This window comes from Pelobates fuscus, chromosome 4 (genome assembly GCF_036172605.1).
Source record: "Pelobates fuscus isolate aPelFus1 chromosome 4, aPelFus1.pri, whole genome shotgun sequence".
Taxonomy (NCBI): domain Eukaryota; kingdom Metazoa; phylum Chordata; class Amphibia; order Anura; family Pelobatidae; genus Pelobates; species Pelobates fuscus.
The window spans coordinates 50,594,743-50,618,248 of NC_086320.1; the positions used below are offsets into that span (position 1 = coordinate 50,594,743).

The 23,506-nt window shown below is 40.5% G+C and overlaps 2 protein-coding genes across 2 annotated transcripts in view; both read right to left on the reverse strand.

Moving 5' to 3' along the window:
- DPYS (dihydropyrimidinase) overlaps positions 1-23,506 on the reverse strand; it is a 359,961-nt gene that overhangs the window by 88,859 nt on the left and 247,596 nt on the right. The window lies entirely within an intron of this gene.
- The window catches only part of LRP12 (LDL receptor related protein 12), a 50,925-nt gene continuing 29,799 nt past the window's right edge, over positions 2,381-23,506 (reverse strand). The window contains exons 2-7 of the mRNA XM_063451165.1: positions 17,628-17,684; positions 12,693-12,828; positions 11,970-12,172; positions 9,180-10,272; positions 5,739-5,871; positions 2,381-3,717 (exon numbers count right to left, since the gene is read on the reverse strand). Coding sequence (XP_063307235.1) covers positions 2,872-3,717; positions 5,739-5,871; positions 9,180-10,272; positions 11,970-12,172; positions 12,693-12,828; positions 17,628-17,684 — 2,468 coding nt within the window. The 3' untranslated portion in view covers positions 2,381-2,871. The remainder of the gene's footprint in view (positions 3,718-5,738; positions 5,872-9,179; positions 10,273-11,969; positions 12,173-12,692; positions 12,829-17,627; positions 17,685-23,506) is intronic.

The following is a 23,506-nucleotide window of genomic DNA, read 5'->3' on the forward strand; positions in this document are numbered from 1 at the left end:
ACACACACATATACACACACACACACACACAAACACACACCAGGAACTAAACAATATCCCATTGCTTTGGTAGATTTTATGTAGTCGTAGTCCAAAAATAAAACCCTGACCCCTCCGACCCCAAAATAAATTTCAAATGCCAAATAAAAAATGGATGTATACAGAAGCAGCAGTCCATGGATAGCACTCCCACTGTGCCAAAATGGTCGAGAGCACCACGTCAAATTGACAAAGTACAGGATTAGGCACTCAAAGGGTGTTTAATCCGGTTGTGTGGAAAAAACGTACCTTGGACACTCTTTCAGTGTCTAGTCTAAAATACAATTAATGTCAATAAGTAATTGAGTATGGTTGAGAACCAGGGCAGGAAACTTAGTTTACGGCAGGGGTCTCAAAACCAATTTACCTGGGGGCCGCAAATCTCTTGCCAGACAATTTGTTGTCCTATGCTACTAGCTAGGGCTAAAAAGTTACTCGCACAGACTACCCACAGAGAATTCAGACCAACAGAGCCGTAGCTGAATTTCTACTCACCAGGCTAGCGGAAATGTTGAGCTCTGTGTGCAGTTATATTACATAACTGGGATACACCTTCCTGAATTGGACCTCCTGGGCCACAAAAAAAAAAAAAAAAATACTTTGGAAGTCGATAATGGCCCCTAGACCAAATATACACATACAGCAGGATTTTAGATTTTTTTAAAAAAAAGGGCATTAGGCTTATCTACGTGCGTGCAATATCAAAGGAAAAAACAAAAAAATAAACTAAATAAAAAGGCTCTGTTTGCTGGAAAAATATGTATCTATAAACATTTCCTGCAGAGAAGTCAAAGACAGCTTTACTAGGACAAGTGCTGTTTAACATTTCATAGGTAACAGATAAAGAGAATAATATCTCTGTATAGTGTAAAAATATTTGTAAATATTAATATTTTAAAAAAACAAAATCAAAACAAAACCCAACAGTAACTACAAATAAAGCAGAATTTTAGTAACTAGTTAAAGACTGTAGTCCCCGATCCAGTCTAGTAGTTAGAATTTAAGAATTTAATTTCCTATTGGGTTTAAATAAAGCCAACGGTAAGCCAGAAATCATTACGTTTTTTTCTTTTTTAAAGACCACTAAACAAAAATAGCTAAAAAGTACGATTCTGTTAAAACAAAGTGCAGTTTAAAGGCAATATAACATCCAAAAGGCAGAATACAAGAATGATGGCACCTAATTAATAATCGTAAAAAAACACGGGAGAGCCTTGAATTAATGTGACCTTTCCTCAAGTACCAAAATATAGAGCGACTCTAGCGAAAAACTATCACACAATGTGACTGAAAGAGTCAAGAGCATGGTGTGAGATCACATGAGTGGTATGGCGAGCAGGTAAATAAATATATCACTGTGAAGTCTCCACTTTTTTTAAATAATTTATTTGAAATAAATGAATAAAGATGGGCTGTGAAGTAGGTGTACTTAGCTCCTACATTCTAGAAACACATGTTGATCTGTTGCTCGTTTTATAAATTTCAAACCAGGAATGGAAAGATACCCAAACCTCCAGGATCCAGGGATCTCCTGTAACAGGATGCCCATTTGGGAAGCATTAACCTAGCCCACAATATTTTTATATAGTAGCCCCCACGAATATGTTGCGAGTTCTATAGCTTTTTTTTGCCACGGTATCCTCAACATGCTCTGCACTTCTGTACCAAACTAACACTGTTGGCCTGTGCTACCTGCCATGAAACATTTTTAAAAAGTATGTGTTGGATATAATTCTTGATGAAATGTTTAACTGGACCTTATTAATTTGACAGTTTAATACAGTGAAATGTACGGACTCTGCAGCAAATAGCCATCGGGTCACAACCATTATGTCCAACCATTTGATTTAACCCCTTAAGGACCAAACTTCTGGAATAAAAGGGAATCATGACGTGTCACACATGTCATGTGTCCTTAAGGGGTTAATGAGATTTGCCTACCCCTTGCCATGAAGGGTGTTATAAATAAAATTATTTTGTTTACAAAGCAGTGAACATCCCTTCAGCAAGGAAAGAGTTACGTCAGGGAGGGGCAGAGCATTATGGGTAATGTAGTTTTGCCATACCTACACAAGGTCCATCAAAGCATGATGTAACAAGCTCATTCTCTTACAAGGCAGATGGGGGGGGGGGGGGGGGGAGATTGTACCGTGAAGAAAAAAAAAAAGTATTACAAATTAAATCCAGAAAGGTTTAACATAATTAATAAGAAAAAAAAAAACTTGAACATGGTGGCCAGAGCATAATACCATTTCCCTTTGGTTAAAACAGAGGGAAAGGTCTTTTTTTTTTCTTCTTTATACTATATATAAATATATATATATAACACAACAAACCTAGGTTCACTCAGATGTGATTTGTGCAAACATTGGATGCTTTGAAGCAAGCTGTATGGTACTTGTGACATTGTTATTAGACTCAAATTTTTGTATGCAAGTTGTGTTCGTGCAACAGACGCTCACAGAGCCATATATTTACACACAACTAGATTTCTAGAGTGTAAACGTTATTCTAATTCTGTACCGGCATAAACTGCTGTACCCCAAGTAAGGTATCCTGTACAGTTGTGTGCAAATGTTGGGTACAAAACAGCCAATGGGACAACCAGAAGTACCCACAGAGAATTTTAAGCCCACGGAGAATGTTTTTGTTATTCCACTTGAATATTCCAAGCAATGCCCATTTGTGTGGCAGGAGGTCGGAGCAGAATGCAACAGTCCTGCTCAATCCTCTGGCCCTCAAATGGTTGATAATTGGTTTCTGCGAAGTACAAAAACAGTGATTATATATTGCTCCAAAATAGTGATATCACCACTACTTAATAATCTGCATCTAACAGAGTAGCAATGCCTCATCATCACTTGTCTCGTTCTTCAGCACAGCTTCCAGACAGGTGTCAGGGATCTGAGCTGTGTGCACAATACCGCAGCACTCACATGGACCATCACGGCTGCATGACCTTGTTCCCTGATGTCCTGCATTAAAAGGCTGTGTTAAGCCTGGATCCGGATCAGAAGCAAGGTCTAGTAAGGGTCTAGTACAGTCATTTAGGTCAAAGTCTAATGCAGGTATAAGCATTTCAACATCATCGTCATCTTCTCGTCTGCTTCCACTGCTGTCAAGCTGTCTCAGTGGACTCTGGTTTTGGCCTGCAGAACTTGACCTACCAAGAGTAATTCGTACCCAACGTAATCCTTGAGTCATTCTACTTAGAGCACTACTGAATTGCTGTCGTGCAGGACTTGGGACAGAAGGTTCTGAAGCTGGAATCTCCCTCCTGTTATCTGATGTGCTGGTGTTTGATGTCTGAGTAGCAGTGCCCCCACTAACTGTGGCTTCGACCGCACACATGGGGGGAGTTTTTTGGGGCAAAGAAGCAGCAATTCCACCTACTGCTCCTTGTGCATCTCTCCTTTCATGTTCAGCGTCTGTTTCATCAGATTCTACGGAGAAGAGACCTCTGTGTGTACTATTCCTTTCAGTTTCTCTGCTTAAGTTCTGGTTAGCAGTATTCTCTCCATCAGTTGAGACCAAGGCCAATGAGCCTGAATTACGTGATCGTACATAATTGAAGATTCTATTCCAAATGTTACTTGATCTGCCAGTTATGGGAAGCCTAATTGATGTAAATCCTAGTTGTGACCGGACGGCAAGTCTCAAGTTTTCCAAAACAGAAGCCTAGGAACATAAAACAATCGCACATTAATAATGTATACACGTTGCTAAAATAATGAGTCAATTAAATAAGACAACACTCAGAAGAGGGAAAAAAGCTCAATATTAAAATTATGTCAACCTTGAAGCAACAGAAACCTTAAAGGAACACTATAGTCCCCTAAATAAAGCAGTTTTAGTGTATAGATCATTACCCTGCAATTTCACTGCTCAATTCACTGTCATTTAGGAGTTAAATCACTTTGTTTCTGTTTATGCAGCCCTAGCCACACCTCCCCTGGCTATGATTGACAGAGCCTGCATGGAAAAAAAAAACTGGTTTCACTTTCAAACAGATGTAATTTACCTTAAATAATTGTATCTCAATCTCTAAATTGAATTGTAATCACATACAAGAGGCTCTCGCAGGGTCTAGCAAGCTATTCACATAGCCGGGGATAAGAAAATATTAATTAAACAGAACTTGCAATAAAAGCCTAAATAGGGCTCTCTTTACAGGAAGTGTTTATGGAATGCTGTGCAAGTCACATGCAGGGAGGTGTGACTAGGGTTCATAAACAAAGGGATTTAACTCCTAAATGGCAGAGGATTGAGCAGTGAGGCTCCAGGGGCATGTTCTATACACCAAAACTGCTTCATTAAGCAGACTGGACCGTGAAGAACCTATGTCTTATTAAGTGAAAATATTTTCAAGGTAGACAGGAGAAACTTGGACTCACTGTACACTAAGACCTGCAATCAGTTCTGATGATAAGAATGCAACATGCTCCCTAAATAGATATCACATGGGAATTTGTGTTGGTAACAAGTGGTGAAATGTGCAAAATTCTGTAAATTTTCATATAATTTCTAACAAAAGCCTAAATTAGTGAAAATTTAGGTTTTACATTTGAAAGTCAAGAGGTCTGTAGCTAAATACATAATCATCCAAAATTACAAAATTAGTGACATATAAACACAAACTTCAACACAACCATAATGTACAAAAAGTAAACAAGAGATTTATGGAAAATATTACAAAGCAGTTTTCAACAGCTTCTACTTGTCGTACTTTGCAGTTTCTTATCAGCCATCAGTCGGGACAGCTGACGAGCACAGTTATCTTATCTAAGGTATCTCATTCTGCATGCACAAAAAGATCCATGGAGGATCCTGTGATATCTTCTACAAACACGCACACAGGAATACAAGGATGTGGTTACTATCCTTAAGGGCATGGCTCCATTTTAAACTTACATTCTACACAGAATGACTTACACTTACAAGTTACCTGTGCTTTACACAATGGGCAAAAATATTATGCTTAACCCCTTAAGGACACATGACATGTGTGACATGTCATGATTCCTTTTTATTCCAGAGGTTTGGTCCTTAAGGGGTTAAAGGAACACTATGGAAACATAACTTTATCAAAATCGTGTTGTTATGGTTCCGCAAGGTCCCTGGCGCATCCATACCTTTAGGAGATTAAACAATTTGTTAAGATGGAAAAAGTCACATACCTTTTTCAAGCAGTTTTTACAAATGGAGGGCTACTGATTGACTTAGGGTCAGCTGACCAATCTAAGCCAATCAGCCGCATCCTACCTAGCAGCAGTCCCAAATTTTCTTTAGAAGCCTTTATGAAAGCGGATGTGGACAGGGAAAGAGAGACAGGGCTGCAGAGTAGACTTTAGGGTTAAACCGTTCGTTAACAATAAGGAAGCACCAGGGACCTCCTGTAACCATAACACCACCATTTTGATAAAGTTGTTATGATGCCCGGATTGTTCCTTTAACTGCTGTGAAACGGTATTACAAATGCATATATAAATACATATACTCTTTATTTTAAGTTAAAAAAAAAAAAACAACTAAAAATAAACACAACAACAACAACTCAAAAGGGCATAAAGAATGTTAGAACCATTAAGTGTTTCCTGTGATTATTTTCCATTAAAATTAAAGATACATGGTTAGGCAAAGGTTAATATTTGTATGGATTATTAAATGTAATACTTTCTTTGTAATTCAGAAGAGGTTACCTGGTTTGGAGAGCACACTGGGAAGTCTTCGACTGGCGGAATTAAACCTTGAGCAATCAACTGTCCATATGAAGGAGGGGCTTCGCGTCTTAGTAAATCGGCTTCTACTCTTGAAAGCTGTGTTTCAAATGATCTGAAATAAAATAAAATATATATATTAATAATATACTATATACATTTAGAATCTTGCAACAATACAACTCAGATTCTAGAATTTAAAGTATGCAAAATAATAAAATACAAATATTTGAAGGAGTTCTACTTCACTTACACAGACTTCAGTCTTTATTGCTATACTAATGTTTTAGAAGTAATATCACCAGGACAGTTCATTAGCAAAGTAATACATAACCTTTGGCACACCTAACAGGTGGCTAAATAGGGGCAAGGTCTTTAACAGAGGGAGGTGTGAAGAGCAGAAGCAGCCAAATCACTCCCCATGATGCTCATGACTCCGTGTTATGTAATCCTGGCGGCCAACACGCTGTTAATGGACAGAGCGTGGGAAAGGCACATTCACTGAACATCAGCTCCTGGTAAGCTGTTCTGTGTGTGTATCAGAGTGTGGCAAACGTGCTGATGCCACAAGCTCCTGGAGGAGCCAGCTAGCTTGCCTCCTGCCCAAGACTATGGGCCATATACAAAGATCCTGTTTGTGAGTTAAATCTCCCCAGCCTCCATTAGAAGGTGCCGAACCAGGGGCACCTGGGTGCCCCTGGTTCGGCACTTTCCCTTCATTCGAATTGAACTGAACACTAGCTCCCTGGCGGCCATTCGCATGAAGAAACCCACGAATTGTCCTCAGCAGTACTTGGCAAGATCGTTATGGAACTAAATTTGGCATGAGATGACCATGCGGCTACCAGCCAACTTGGTCTGGGGTTTTGAACGAATTTTTAACCCGCCAGGAGAGCACTTTTTGGAGGGAAGGTGCCCGAGACTGAGGGGAACAAATGCTACCTAAGACCCAGGCTGAGCACCCAGTATTGCTGCCGCAAGAGCTCTCAAAAGTTGACCAGCCAAAGCACTAAACGCCCTGAAACGATTATGGCCATAGGACCAAGTGTGCTGACGGTCAGAAAATTAACACGGTGGCGTTTCCCCTACACTGCATGGATCTGAGCGCTATTTGGAGAAAATGGGCGCTCAGATCAGGGATATTCGGGGATGTATTCTTTTAGGGATCGACCGATTATCGGTTTTGCAGATATTATTGGCCGACATTCCGATTATTTGTAAGTATTGGTATCGGCCGATAATCACCGGCAATATCAATAATGAATGGGTGGGTCGGCGAGTCCATAAGGTGGCACAAGCGGCCGCCTTAGGGTGCACCGGCCTGGGGGACGCTAGATTGGATTGGATTTGATTGCCAGGCACTCTGTGTAGCGTGGCCGAGCGGAGCAGTGCGCACCGCGGTACAGGAACTTATGTTTTTTGTACCCGGCCGGACTGAGAGGAAGTGCTCACTGAGAGAGCACTTCCTGTCAGCCCGGCCGGGTGCAGGAGACAGTCTCCTGTACAGCGGTGCGCACTGCTCTGCTCGGCCACGCTGCCAGGAGACACACTAGGGAGCGGGACCAAGGAGGGGGGAGAGAGAGGGGCACTAAGGGACGGGGGCATGGTAAGGATCGCTATGGGACAGGGGAGGTGGGGTGGAAAGGATCGCTATGGGACAGGGGAGATGGGGTGGAAAGGAACACTATGGGACAAGGTTCCTACCACACATATCCACTACTCACACTGCATCCACTACACAAACAAACACACTGCATTTACTTATCAAATCAAATAAGCTCACTGCATCCACTACACACACACAATCACACACACATATATATAAATATTCTTGAAAACAAATAAAATATGACTGGCACGTAAATTTTGTGCATTTATCACTTAATATAAAAAAAAAAAAAAAAAAATAGATTAGCAAAAAAAAAATACGGTAAATGTACAGAATATCGGTAAGCTATCGGCCTGCAAGTTCACAGGTTATTGGTATCGGTATCCGCTCTAAAAAAAATAAATAAATAAATAAATCAATATCTGTCGATCCCTATATTTTTTTTGTGGGGTTATTATATATTTTTATGATGTTTTGGGGTATTTTTATGTTTTATGTTTGCTTTCTGTTCCTGGGAGATCATTAGCTTACCGATCTTTAACGCAATTATCTCCCAGACACAGAGATCCTTGGGAGGGGCTTGTCTTGCATTGTATTGTGGGGAGACCCGCTGCTAAGGGTTGTGTATATAAGCAGGCAACTTGGCCATAATAAACCAGTTCTTTTAAACCCTTCACTTACTCTGGGCTAGTGTTTGGGTGGAGGGCTTAATCACTTACAGCTGTACCCAGGACCTGTTCCAGGGCGGGAAGCGACGGAAAGACCCCAGCCGAGCTGCGGTGGCTAGGGGTGTAGCACTCCTGTGTCCCAGAGGAGAGCTAGGAAGCCAGGCTTGACAGAGTGACCCAGTTGGTGTGTATGGGTCAATATGTTTGTAAGGTGTGCAGCCAGCACACCCCACAAACATCACATACAGCGAGCATACACCCCACACAGTATAAAAAGGACTAAACTATAGGAGGGCAGTGTGTGAGACATTCCGTAATTCATAAAATTAATCCAAATGGCAAAACTGAGGCAGTAGGTGTATGTGAGTATGTCAGAGTTAGAAACATTTTGTATCCACATCTGCTATTTCTGCTTCCATTTCTTACTTTAAGAATTATTTTCAGAAAACTTAGTTTAGCAAATAGCCCTATTAATCCCCAGGGCTCTTGGCAGGGACCCCAATCTGTTTAGTTAACCCCTTAAGGACCAAACTTCTGGAATAAAAGGGAATCATGACGTGTCACACATGTCATGTGTCCTTAAGGGGTTAAAATAATTCTGTGTCAGGACGTGTATATTTTTTTTTAATCCACAGCCCTGAAGTTTGTTTGAGCAAGGTCTTCTTCAATTACACATGTTTAGCTACATAAATTCTAATAGATATGAATGTGATCACTCAGTTTCATGCTTTTTTTAATTTATCAATTTCTCTACCTTTCAACATTTTTATCTTATAGCTTATCTAAAACTGATCAAAAGTTGCATCTCGAATTGTTACTAAATTGAAATTTCAAAGAACCCTACACAGATCTAAGGTTAGTTAGTCATGGAAGTTGTAGCCAACTACCCTAATCATAGGAATTGTAGTCTACAATAGATGGACTGCCAATAGTAATTTACCAAGTTTACCCAGCAGTCACATGTGTAATAAAAAGAACTTTGCGTTCTTTACATAATTTTCTCTAGCAGCAATGCCAATAAGAACTGTACAGAGGAGGTAGAGGAACGCTTTAAATTTTCTGACTAGCAACACAAATGCTCTTTAAATTCCCATTCAGAAATGCTAATTATGCACTCTGTGCTCAAAATGACATACATCCACTTACCTTCGCTCAAACATACGAAGGGAGTAAAGTTTGCAAGTGCATCCTAAAGCAATAACCAGTAATAGTCCACAAATGAGACTCCCAATAACGGCTGCAGTAATGACTCTTGTAGGTACGATAACAGGGCAGTTTTCCTCATCACTGCCATCTCCACAATCGTCCTGAGAGTCACACACCCAGCTTTCAAACACACATCGGTTATTTTTACAGTGAAAGTTTCCTGGCTGGCAAAAAAAGCAATTCTTCTCATCTGAACCATTTGGGCAATGGTTTTGGTAGTTGCATCGGTCTGAGCGGGGATAGCAGACACCATTCCGGTTACATGGGAACTCCTCTTTTTGGCACATGGTGCAGTTTAATTCATCTCTTCCATTTGGGCAGTGCCAGTAACCATCACAACGCTGCTGTTCCGTGTAACACCCCCAGTTACCACCACAAGGGATCTCCCATGGTAAGCAAAAGCCATCCACTTGGTATGTTGCATTAAAACCTCTGGCTGCATTTACCTTATCAGCACAAAAATGGACTCTTATTTGTCCAGATGAAGACACTACTGTAAGTGGAGTATGTGAATCAAAAGCTGTCAAGACCCGTAGCAGTTTAGGGGGATTTTCCTCTAGTCCATCATATATTTTCACATAGTCCCCATACCCTGTGCCATCTAACTTAAAATCTGTAAAGCGCAGGATAACTTTACGTCGGTCACCAGTATCAATGAGCCATGTGCAGTTACTACCAGGTGGATAGAAATCCGGATAGTTCGGAGAGCTGAATGCACCATAGAAATATTTAAGGGACTGGCCACACGTCGGCATGTCACAATCTATTTCATCACCCAAGTCCAAGCAGTCTATATTCCCATCACATTTCAAGGAGTTAGGGAGGCAGGTGTAGGCTTTGGTGAAACGCGATAGACACTGGAACTGGTTGTATGTACAGGGCTCAAAAGAAGCCAGTGTTGGGCGATTAACTTTGGCGCAAAGCTTTTCATCAGAGTCATCCCCACAATCATCAACATGATTACACTTCAATGTATTGGAAATGCATTTTCCGTTGTCACAATGGAACCGGTCACTTGCACATTTGGTCTTTCCTACGTAAAATATAAAAAAAATAAAAAAAATAAGTGTTCAACACTTTTGACCTTGACCCATTGTATATTTTAACAAAACACAATGCCAGTGATGTAAGTGTGTATAATAAAAGCAAAATCACTCGAATTATTAACATATAATGTAGCTATACCAAGTGGCTTGTTATACAATTATTAAAAGTTGCATTAAAGGACCACTATAGGCACCCAGACCACTTCAGCTTAATGAGGTGGTCTGGGTGCCTGGTCCAGCTAGGGTTAACCCCTTTTTGTTTTATAAACATAGCAGTTTCAGAGAAACTGCTATGTTTATAAATGGGTTAATCCAGCCTCTAGTGGCTGTTTCATTGACAGCCGCTAGAGGCGCTTCCGCACTTCTCACTGTGATTTTCACAGTGAGAAGAAGCCAGCGTCCATAGGTAAGCATTGTGAATGCTTTCCTACGGACTGGCTGAATGCGTGCGGCTCCTGCCGCGCATGCGCATTCAGCCGAAGAGGAGGAGGCGGAGAGCTCCCCGCCCGGCGCTGGAGAAAGAGGTACGTTTAACCCCTTCCTCTCCATCCAGCCCGGCGGGAGGGGGGCCCTGAGGGTGGGGGCACCCTCAGGGCACTATAGTGGTCCTTTAAACCAAGAGTTTTAGTTACTAAGTAAAGAATTCCAATGAATAGCAGTACTGACAAAAATCCCTATATATAAAGCGCATGCATTTTTGCATTATTTATCACAACTTAGCAAAACAAATGCAAAAAACATGAACAGGTTCAAGTTAAGCTAAAGAAAACCACTCACTAGGGTAAAAATAAATAAAAATCACATGATAACATTTTATTTGTACAATGTGGTAGCTAAACCGCTATTAATTTAATGATTTACTAATCCCTTTGGCAACATTTTGGTACAGAGCTGATACAGTATCTTAAATGGACACTCCAGACACCCAACGCACTTTATTTTGCTAAAAAGCTTTATGTTTGAAGAGTGTGTTCCTCTTTTTTTCATTTTGCAAAATAGAAATTGCCACTTCTATAAATTAACCAGGTTATACTACCTTGGCTTTCAAGCAGACAACAGGTCCGGTTACTTCCTGGTTTAGTTATCTCAGTGGAGCTAAACTCAAGAGGCAGCAAATGCTCAGAGCACCTGCCTTGCAAATAATTTTCTCATTGAGCTGCATGGGGATGTCTGTGATAGGACAGCCCAAGAAAGTCTGGACAGGGTTAGAAGGGGAGGGTTTGTAAAGGCTGCAGACAAGAGAACTCAATTCCAACCAAGAGATTGCGTTGAGCACTCCACTGCCCAGATACAAAATAAATAAAAATCACCGTTTTTAGATATATATATATATTTTTTTTTAAATGCATAATTAAATGTATGCAAGCTTGAATTTGGGGTATATCTACTAAATAGTTATTTCTATTAATTTTGTATCTGGGCAGTGGAGTGCTCATATAACATAGCAACGCAATCTCTTGGTTGGAGTTGACGTTCCAACTTTTATTCAAATTGTTTAAAAAAAAAAAAAAAAAAAAAAACTTGTTGAAAAAGTTTCTGTTTTGCTGCTAGTCACTTTGTAGAATTAAGGAAGTACATATAACATGGCTCAGACATGAATTTGTTTTTAGCTATAATATCAGAAACAGGATGTTTGTATGGGATGCATGCTATTCTTTGCAGAATACAATTTTTGAAGGTGTACCTGCAAAGAATGATAGGCGAAAGCCCTTTTTAGTAATACGGTTGTCTGAGTGGAACCTGATCCATACGTGGTCTTGCAAGGAGATGTAAGGTGGTGGTACAGTCGACCCACACACCCGGGAGCCGTCATAGTTTTGAGATGGGCCTATCGTTAACCAATCAAAGCTGCAGGAGTCTGATCCTTGAAGGTCAAATTCTTGAAAACTGAAAAATAAAATCATAAGAAATTAATTGGTCTATAAAGCAATACTTGGGTTCATTGCAGTTAGAGCTTTTGTTAACAGAGACCCAGTCCCGTTTTGGTCACTTGTGTCTACAATCACGGACGATTCCTCCAACACAGCATAGACAACTAATTGCTGATTATCATAATAGAATAAAGACACTAGTCTCAACACAATAGAATGATCTTGATGAATTGCAGTTGTAAACTACACTTATAATGCAGGACTCACAGAGCTAAATCTATAGCAAAAAAGATCAATTCAGGCCAAAAGTGCTAAATAAAGATGAACATTTCCACTTGTTTCCATAGTGACTGCTCTACTTTTAGAACTTTGTTCTGGAACAGCAGTTTGCATATAACCCTGATAGTTTGTAGCAGTTTTAGAAGTAGCCAGGGGTTGTAGATCTCTTCTCGCTGAATAATAATAAGTTATACATCAATTATAAATATAATTATACAATATAATGTTCACCATACACTATATACAGCAGTAGTCACCTGATGGTAATTATTTCACCAGGATTGGCTCGGATATACCAGCTGCAGTTGAGTCTTGATGGATATTCTAATGGCCACCCTGGGCTTGTTATTGTCCCGCTGTGCTCCCGGATTTCTTCTGGAATCCCTGTGCATCCTGAATATAGCACACATTGAAGAGAAAAACAATATTAATACTTCTAGAGATGAGAAGATGTTTGTTTACATTGTTGACTCAAATTCGCGCTTGTAGAATACTTGCATAGTTGGTACCTGAATTCAATGCAAGGCTAATGCTACAGCCTAGTGGTGAACATACCACATCACAACAGAAGGAAGAATATTGTTACTTTTGGTTTGTTTGGGTTAAAATGTGCAATTCCTTTGACAACTGTACACAACAGATTTTGCCATGTTTTGGAGCAAACCACATAACTTCAACTGAACTCACTATGTAGTGCTCTTCTTCAGTCTCTTGCTAAGATGGTAGGAAGTCAACTTATTAGAGTACTAACTAGAGAGGATGCAGTTCTCTCACCGAGTGGGGGTGGGGGGGTGGAGAGGGGAGATTGGGAGAGATAAAGAAAAAGAAAGAGAGAGAGCCCTGCAGTGCTGTACAATTCTCTGTCATTTAGGAGTTAAAAATCACTGTTTATACAGCTTCAGTCACAACTCCTTGCATGTGACTTGCACAGACTTGTTAAACACTTTGTGAAAAATAACCTAGATGTTTTAGGTTCCTTTATTGCACAGTCATGTTAATCTAGTATTTCGAGGGGGAAGCTATAATGATGTTTTCCTGGCACTATAGTTTCCCTTTAAGCGAAAGTTGTTTTGATGCCTATAGTAACTGAAAGGGTTAAAATTTATTTAGTGGTCCTTAACTAGGCTAAAGCCAGCTCTGACCAGTATAAGCTTTGTAGATAAGAAAAGAGCAAACCCCTTTATTATGAAAATATATATTTTTATGCAATATGATTTACAAAGAATCTTAACTGGTTTGCTTAATTATGCACACTCCTTATTGCCTAATTATGCACACCTCTTTTAATCTCTAACTTTCTGTTAACAAGCCTGTATAAACCTTTGCTTTGTTCTAATAAATTGGAGTATTTATTCGGCTTACTTTGTGCCTGCCGGAGTTTCTTGCTCCCCAAGAGCAAGAAGCCCATGGCATAAGGAGGGCAGTTCCCTCTGGGTATAGTGATCACTAAGAAAAGTTCCAAAAGTATATGACACTCTTGTTCTGGGCTGGCTAATGATTACGCTAGAGGTGGAGTAACACCCGCAACAGCAGAGGGGTTAAACTCTGTATGTGCAGAATGTCATAGCAAAAGGTGCACATACAGACTCTCGGCACAATGACTTCAGATCACAGAAGTGATGATGGCGCATGGAGTAGTCCTTTCAGAACCACTAGGCTACAGTGGCATACTACATTAGTGACATGGGAGAGTCTGTATGAACAAAACATTCATACCTATCTGTACACCAAAACGCATTTTAATCAATTAAAGTCATTACTATGTTTTAGGTTTTTCTCTCCCCCCCCTCCCCCCTCCCCCCCTCGTTCTCAGACTATGATTTTTAGAGAAACAAGTTCTTTTAGATCCTCTAGGTGGCAGTGCAAACCTTATGATGTGAGTTGTGTATAGCACAGAAAGCAAACCACGCTGTAAGTTGGGATAGCAGAAGTTTGATACAATAAATATTCTCCCTATTTTGCCTTGCTAGTTATAAAGTTCATCTGAAAATCAGTCTGTTTTTGGCCATATATGGAAAATAATGAAACCACGGATGTAAAAAGGCATGTGAGTGCACACACATCTCATTTTATTGTTCATGTAAGGCTCAATAAAATGAACAATTTGTTTACTATGAAGATTAATGAGAGAAAACCCCAAAAGAATGGGTAACTCAACAGATCACACAATGTGTAAAGGCCACTGTTTAAGGTAAAGCAAGTTACAATTTTATTATTTACATTAAAAAGAACCAAAAAATGCCTCCAGATACAAGCAGTGTTTAGAATCACAACTAAATGATTAAGTGAACAAACTGGTTATCAAATTGCTACTTCAGTATCAATCCTTCCCTCAACTCAATGTATTGCTTTCAAGATAGCAGTTTAATAGGATATATTTGATACAATGTTTCAGAAGGTAATAATGACACTTCCGTTTTATTTAAGTTAAATCCTTTTAGATGAGGGTAGAGGGCGCAAGTGAGTCACTTTACATGGATCCAAATAGGATATATTAAATAGATTGTCGTCTTTACTGTATATAGACCGCTTATGATTTCAGGATCAAAATTATAAAAAAAAAAAAAGAAAAATTGGAAAAAAAAATGGGTAGCAAAGCATCCTAGTGGTATTTACTAGCAGTGTATTTAATATTTCCATTCACACTTACATAAGGTTTGGAGATTAAAACCATAACAATATCAATGGCATTAAACAGCTCTGGCCTATCAGGAGCCACAGTGGGATTTCAGATATCTGCAAACTGAGCAGTGACTGCAGGTGGTGAGAGACAATCTTTAAAGGAGCACTATGGTGGCAGGAAAACAAATGCGTTTTCCTGGCACTATATGGTTATTAGGTGTTCCCCCCTTCCTCAGGGCCCCCTCCTGCTGGGCTAAAGGTGTTAAAACTCCTTCAGCCACTTACCTGAATCCAGCACCAAATCCCCCTTGCTGACATCAGCTCTGAATGCGCATGCGCGGCAAGAGCCACATGCGCATTCAAACCACCCATAGGAAAGCATTACTCAATGCTTTCCTATGGACGTCCAGTGTCATCTCTGTGTTATTTTCACACCGAGAATCGCGGAAGCAGCCTCTAATGGCTGTCAGGAAGACAGCCACCAGAGCCTGGATTAACCTCAATGTAAACATAGCAGTTTCTCTGAAACTGCTATGTTTACAGCTGCAGGGTTAAAACTAGGGGGTCCTGGCACCCAGACCACTTCATTGAGCTGAATTGGTCTGTGTGTCTATAGTGGACATTTAATCTACCCATTGCAGCACTTGAACTTCCTCCCAGTACTTGTGAACTGGAATTTGCACTGTAGTACAGCAGCCCACAGTAGTTATCGCAGCTCCTGCCCTTGACCTGTACCTGGCCAGCCTGGTTCACACTGGACCCCAGAGATGCCACCCACACTGCAAGATATGCAGAGCTACAGAATAAGCCTCACCATCATATCAATAGCCCACACACATTCGGCACAAACCCAATACTACTGACAACCCACATGCACGAACATAACCCCACAAGCAGCCTCTCACATACACAAACCACCAAACGCGCGCATGTGCACACACGATTCCACAAGCAGCCCCCATACAGAGTCTACATTCATAAAAGTATCATACACAAAACTACTAACTACTCATGGACATACACAGTATAACAGCTCACATCAGCACAAATACAATGTTACAAAGCAACTGAAGTACCCACAAAACCACAAGCAGAATACGGTAACAGACACCTCAAACAAATAAAATAAATAAAGGACCAGAATGCCAAGGAACTTCAAGATCTTGTTTTGGCACAGAATGTCACCTACCCCTGTCCTAGGGCAAAGCAGGTATCAGTGATCTTAGAGGAGCACTATAGGGTCAGAAACACATTGTATTCCTGACCCTAAAGGGTTAAAACCACCGTCTAGCCGCCCCCCCCATATGCCTCCCTAAATATAGTAAAATATTATTTGTATTCAAGTCTGCAGCTACTTACTTTGTCCCTGTTTCCTTTAGACCTGCCCGCAGCCTGCTGACATCAGCAGAAGTGTTAACCTGATCCAATCACAATGCTTCCCCATAGGATTGGCTGAGACTGACAAAGAGGCAGATCAGGGGCAGAGCCAGCATGATTCAAACACAGCCCTGGCCAATCAGCATCTTCTCACAGAGCTGAATTGAATCAATGAATCTCTATGAGGAAAGTTCAGTGTCTGCATGCAGAGAGAGTGGATACTGAATGTTTGGATGCATTTTAGGCAGCCATGACCCAGGAAGGATCTCTAGCAGCCATCTGAGGAGTGGCCAGTGAAGTTATCACTAGGCTGTAATGTAAACACTGCATTTTCTCTGAAAAGACAGTGTTTACAGCAAAAAGCCTGAAGGTAATGATTCTACTCACCAGAACAAATTCAATAAGCTGTAGTTGTTCTGGTGACTATAGTGTCCTTTTAACAAAGCGTTCCAAAGGTTTCATTCTAGATCAGAATAAGACAGTGCCATACGTGCCGACTGAGAAGTCGGGGGCATTTATGTCTGACCAGCAGTAGAGGTTGAATTAATGTCCACCTGCCATCAAATGCCTGTAGCCGTGTTGTATATATAAATTGGTATCTATTTCCATGTGGTTGTCAATGTCTGTGTATATGTAGTCTGTACATATGTGTAGATACCTGGTTGTATTTATAAATCTGTGTGTGTGTGGGTTCAGAGTAGGTATTTGTCACTTTATCTAGGTTTGTACAAACGTATGTGTCCATTTCATTTTCTAAAGATAAAATCAAACAAACAAAAATCCTGAATTTGGTCTCGGGATATGATGCCATTTGTCCTGAAGTCGCAAAAAAAAAAAAAAACACCAACAAATGTTGGACTCGAGTTTGCTACATTTTAAGGAACTATCTGCTTAGTGTCGAACTATGTTCCATGTCTCAGAATTGCTGAATGTAAACACATTCCCGACGGGCAGTAAAAACAGGGTTTGCATAGAAAGGAAATTGGGCAATTTAGTCAATGTAAAAATCGTCTCAGCTAGGCAGATGTCAATTTCAATCTTTCCAGGGAAATTTCTGTATTAGTCTAATAAAATTATTATGACAAGCAGCAATATGCCTTCCAACCAAATCTCTTTTGCACATTTTGCCTTTTTTTGTGCTGATATTTTACATTTATTTCAGGCATGAGATTTAAACATTAAAAAGGTCTTACCGACTGGCAGTCCAGATACGTGGACATTTCCCGAACGCTCCGCTGGGACACCATTACCTGCAGAAAAAAAAATAAAAACCATCAAATAAGGTGTTAATCTGTAAAGGCAAACCTATGGCACTGCATTTTTTGTGCCAGTTAAACGGTTCATTGAGCACCATGGGAAATGTAATTCACAACAGGGGGAGAAGGGGGGAAGGAGAGGGAGAAGGAAGAGAAGAGACCCGGGGGAGCTCTAACTTGCAGTTCCGCCGGGATCTGCTCTCGCGAGCCCGGAGCGTTGCTGTGGTTACCACGGCAATGCTCCAGATCTTGCGAGAGTGAACTCTAGCAGCTCCTGAGGCTGCAAGAGTTCACTGTCACCACCAGGGTTTCCCCACCAGGAATGGCAGGCATTGTCCCCCCCTCCCAGACAGAGGTAAGCAGAGGGGGGGGGACACATCATTTTTATTTTTAATTTAAAAAAAATTAAAGTATTTATTTATTAATTTGCCCTCCTACCCCCACAGACCCCACACCACAAACAAAATAGGTCCCCCATACACACACACACACTGCAACCCATACTCACACACACTGTACCACTCATGCACAAACTGCCCCAAATATTGTTAGGGTCCCAGTATTTTTTTTTTTTTAATTCTTTATTTTTGTAGTGCATATAATGAATCATAGACAGGCTTGTAATGTCACAGCAGGCTTAACAGAAAAACAAATACTAACAGTAAAATTGACTTGTGACATTGGGATTATACAGCACTAGTTTTTTGTTGTAGAGTATTCATGCTAGGCACATTTATCCATAGTAAGTTGAGCTACGTGTGAGTATTAGTAAGCATACATAAAAATTGCTGGCATGTAACTTAACATATGATAACTGGCTTATCTACTTAGTAACTTTACGGAGTAACTACTTTACGTTAGAACAGATTTCTTTAGCAGGAGCAAGGTAGGGTAAAGTGAGATTAGAAACTGCTGGGGTCTCTCAAAATAACATAAAACAGCTCAAATATGCAAGCAGAGTTATCCTGTCGCTTTCAGGGCTCTGTGATTCGAGTTCAGTTTAGCCCACACCATCCCGGCAGAGGATAGGTGAGAGTCCCAAAGTCCATGGTAGGAGAGTGTCCCGTGAGTGGTGTCTGAGGTGAGACTTTGAGGGGTAGTCGCATCTCGCCGGTGAGCCAGTGTAATGGGAGCAAGGGAGGTCGGATTCTCCAACCCAGGCATGTATGCTGGCCGGCGCCTTCAACTCACGATCTTTAGGTGTATATATAGCCCAGTCCATCTCGTTAAGGGGATAGCAGGGAACTTTAGTGGCTATGGTCTTCTTCTTGTGTGGTCGACGCTTTGGCTTACAACCTCTTGGGGCCCGCTGTCTGGGTGGGCTAGGTCGAGTGTTGCTAGGTGCTGGTAGGGTCGCTGTGCCCAAGGCCGGCCTCACCTCTCCATGCTTTTCTTTTTGCTCATCCGCTGGGGTCAAGTGTGGAGTAGCACCAAGTCTTGCTTCCAGCTTAGCCCAGAAGCGCGCAAAGATTTCCTCCAGCCTCTGATCAGAGCCCGCTGAAGAGGCATGCAGGGTCTGGTTCGGGTCTTGTCCCTGGTGTAAGGGTGTGTCCGCCATCTTGGTTGATTCCATGTGGCTGGACTGTTACACAGCGATGAGGCAGCGAGGCAGGTAAGTCCGCTGGCTAGGTGGGAACCGGGATAACCCCCCGGTCCAGAGGGGGGAAGCAGGGCTGCTGGAGGTCTCTGCACCGAGGCCGTGCTCAGCTGCACCGGGAAAGAGAACGGCCGCCTCTCCCGCCCAATGGTTCCGCTAGGCCGTCGGCTCGTCCCGGGCCCAACCCTAGGCTCTCTGGTGATAGCAGAGGGTGGGTAAGTCCCGATGAAGGCTGGATGAGAGTGCCCTTGGGGTTTTTTTAGTCAGATTGCGTCGGATTGTGGAGGAGCTCTCATAGATTGCATTCGACCGCCATGAAGGTCAGGCCCCGCCCCCTAGGGTCCCAGTATATGCCGCAGCGCTGAACATATATACAACCTAGAATATTGTTTTGACTTGGGGTGCCTTGGAAACATATTGAAATATTAGAGGGCCTTGCATATAAAAAGTTTAGGAAGCATTTAGCTTGGTATAAGGGGAGAGGTAACATTCAAAGGGTTATTCACTAAAGTCTGAAAAGGCCCCATACCTAATGTGTCAAAAACCATATGGCTACATACGGCTCATACTTAGCAATTGGGTCCAGAATTCTGATAGACAGAACACCGTCAAGTGGCTGAAATCTGGATCCTGAAGCCAAGATTTAAAAAAAAAAAATAATCCAAACTATTTCTCCACTGACAGCGCTAGCCACAACCCATTGCTGCCCAGTCGATAGAAAGGTCCATTACATGGGGAAGGGACATGTAAAACAAAACAAAAACAGAACAACAAACAGTGATTAGGTTGGAATGAAAGTCTGACACTGCTATGCCAACCCCTTCCCCCACCTGTGGCCAGCCGGTGGGGGTTACTAAATAAACTGCCAGCGGATAATAGTAATTAATATGATCATTCACTTGCAAAAAGCAACTGAATGATAAATTGCAAACGTGCATCTTTGTGGATGAATTTGGTACTGAATATCTATAACATTTTCTATTGCAGGGTTTTATGTATATTTTGAATTCAATACTTTGTATTGGGTTCGGATGAGAAAGCACAGATTTTAATCTGGACACTAAATGCATCTGGTCCATTTGAACCGACCAGATTTGACATTGGCAAATATGAGAATTGCCATTATAGTTTGTCCATTTTGACTGTATTTTGTCTGTCATAACAAAATCCAGTGTTTAGTGAACTACCTTGTCAGTTCCATTGGACTTGAAAAAAATGTTTCACACAGTGCTTAAAAATAAATAAAAATACAAATAAAAATATATATTCATTAAGGGAGTGTGCATGTGTCTAATTTCACAGTAAAATCACATGAAGTGGAAAATTGGTGCACTGGAAGGCACTTCACTTAGCATTCTTGTTATTTAAACTGTATGTGGTTTTCTGCCATAACTTTCAAGGTTCCACTCTTCGTTTTATTTTTGGGACGTTTTTCCTTTCAATAATGTAAATGTATTTGCTTTAGGCATTATGTGTGCTGGCATTAAAATCTTCCCCAAGCCTAGAGTCCTTTAAGAGATCCCTCTCTACATACCTCAAAACAGAATGCACCTGTCATGGTTGATTATATATTTCCTCTATGTTCTATGTTAAATTTTGTATATATTGTGTATTAATATTGTTTTTGTACTTTATTGTACCCTAATGTAACAATGCAATGTTTTGTGGACCCAGGACATACTTGAAAAGGAGAGAAATCTCAATGTATCTTTCCTGGTAAAATATTTTATAAATAAATAAAATAAATTAAGATGACAGTTTTAGTGGATTGGTAAATCAGAGGAAAAGCAAAATTAAAAAAAATATATATTTTTTTAACTTAGATACACATCTTTCTATTATAAAACAATAAATACTAAACTAAAATGTAAATATGAAAAACTGCACACAATATCCATGGCCAATATACCATTTGCATTTTTTTTAACCAATAATTTCATGCAGATGGATTTTCAATTGGATAGATCTGTCATAAGCTTTCTCTCCTCTTGCGATTTCAATTTGCCAATATTTTTAAATCTTAAAACATAAGCCAAGAAGTCTAATGTTTCTCTTAGTGTAGGGCCAAACTTTATGAATTTTGATTTTCATCTATTCCACCACTAGAAATCAGTATAATCTTTAGGATTCCTGGTCGACCGCTGTACATATGTAAAACAACTTATCAAACCAGATAAAAAGGTATGGCGGCACAATGCTTGTGGGCTATGGATTGTCGGTCACTACTGTGTCAAAGGAAGAAGTTATCGACATGTCCTTGCGAGTATGTTTTGAAAAAGGTTTAATCAGTGCATGGGATTAACCCCTTAAGGACCAAACTTCTGGAATAAAAGGGAATCATGACATGTCACACACGTCATGTGTCCTTAAGGGGTTAAATTTACAGGGTGGGTATACAGACAAAGTCAGCTCGGACACATTCAGTTTCAGCATGGAAACAAATGGACAAGTAACATGACGTCAGAGACAGCTGTCACTTGACACAGCAGCTGTATCTGTACAAGCAGAGTATTGTAATGTACACAACCAGCGGAACATGAATGGATGGAGCTTGTAAATACAGTTATAAGTTCTGTGAGCCACACAAACAGCTATACACAGATAATTAAGAAAAAACAACAACACATAACTACATTTGCAAGTATACGCGTGGAAATAAATAAATAAAAATTATATATACTTCCAAAGCAACCAAGGAAAGAAAACCACTTTGATTACGAACATAATAAGACTTACAGTACAGAAGCGGGAGTGCCAAGGAGTGCCTATCCAGAGTACTGAATTCAGCAGAAAATAACCCCTCATTAATTAGACAAGAAGTCCTGCAATGTCTGCCAAGAGATGTAACAGCCTTAGGCTCTTCGTTTGGGTTGCTACTGCATACTGAGCCTATCGTGCATGTAAGTGTCCAGTATTTGAGCTTTGCTCCGGTAAAGTGTATTCCTGACTGTGGTCGCGCTCTAAGTCTATATGTAGGTGTGCAATGCGTAGTGTGAGCCTCCGTGCAGAGCCATTGCTTGGTGTTATTCTCAATTTAGAACTCATTACTCATTATCTCTTTGCCTATTTATTTTTTCTGAATGTTCTATTCCGGTTTATAGAATTCATGAGAGATAGAGATATATGCTTTCACAATACATCTGGATAAGCATGAATAGTTTCTCTGAATAAATCAAAGCAATATTGCCATCGAGTGATCTAACCAAGCTGTAGTAGGTTAAGCTGCAATGACCCCTTTAAGAATGAAGTTTTCACCCTGGAGGTGGTCACATGCAGAGGAAGCATATGATGTAAGCAGTAAATCCAAACCTGGGATTGTCCAGGATTTCTGCATTCCACCATGCTAAAAGGAAGAATGTGTATTTTAACTATCTGCTCTCTGTGCCAAAGCAAATGTTAGTTACTATCTTAAAAATGTAAATAATGCATACTGTAATAGTTGTAGAGAGTTTTCTAATGGTCCAGAAAACATTTTGGAATAAACTTCTATTTGAATTCAGGTTTTTCAGCATTTAGAACTTAATAAAATCTTAATATTCTGTGTATACATTTTTTTTTAAATTTGGCCTTTTGGTTGGTGCGTTCATGCTTCATATAAGTTTGTATGCAAATTAACCTCCTGCCAAGCTTACAAGTCTACTTTACAGCCGAACGATCACTTATGTTTATGAAAGTGACAGATATTTGTTCTTCAACAATTAATATTATTATTATGATATTTAAAGAGCGCCTTCAAATTCTGCAGCGCTTTACAGTGGGTGGACGAACAGACATGTAGTTGTAACCAGACAAGTTGGACACACAGCTTACATGCTAGAAGGAGTGGGGTAAAATGACACAAAAAGGTAAGGATAGTATTAGACTAGGGACAGTTGCAGAAGAGGAATCAGTTGGGAGCTATTAACAGTTTAATTGATACACTTTTATGAAGAAGTGGGTTTTTAAAAGGGACACTATAGTCACCAGAACAGCTTTAGCTTAATGAAGCAGTTTTGGTGTATAGAACATGCCCCTGCAGCCTCACTGCTCAATCCTCTGCCATTTAGGAGTTAAATCCCTTTGTTTATGAACCCTAGTCACACCTCCCTGCAAGTGAATTGCACAGCCTTCCATAAACACTTCCTGTAAAGAGAGCCCTATTTAGGCTTTCTTTATTGCAAGTTCTGTTTAATTAAGATTTTCTTATCCCCTGCTCTGTTAACAGCTTGCTAGACCCTGC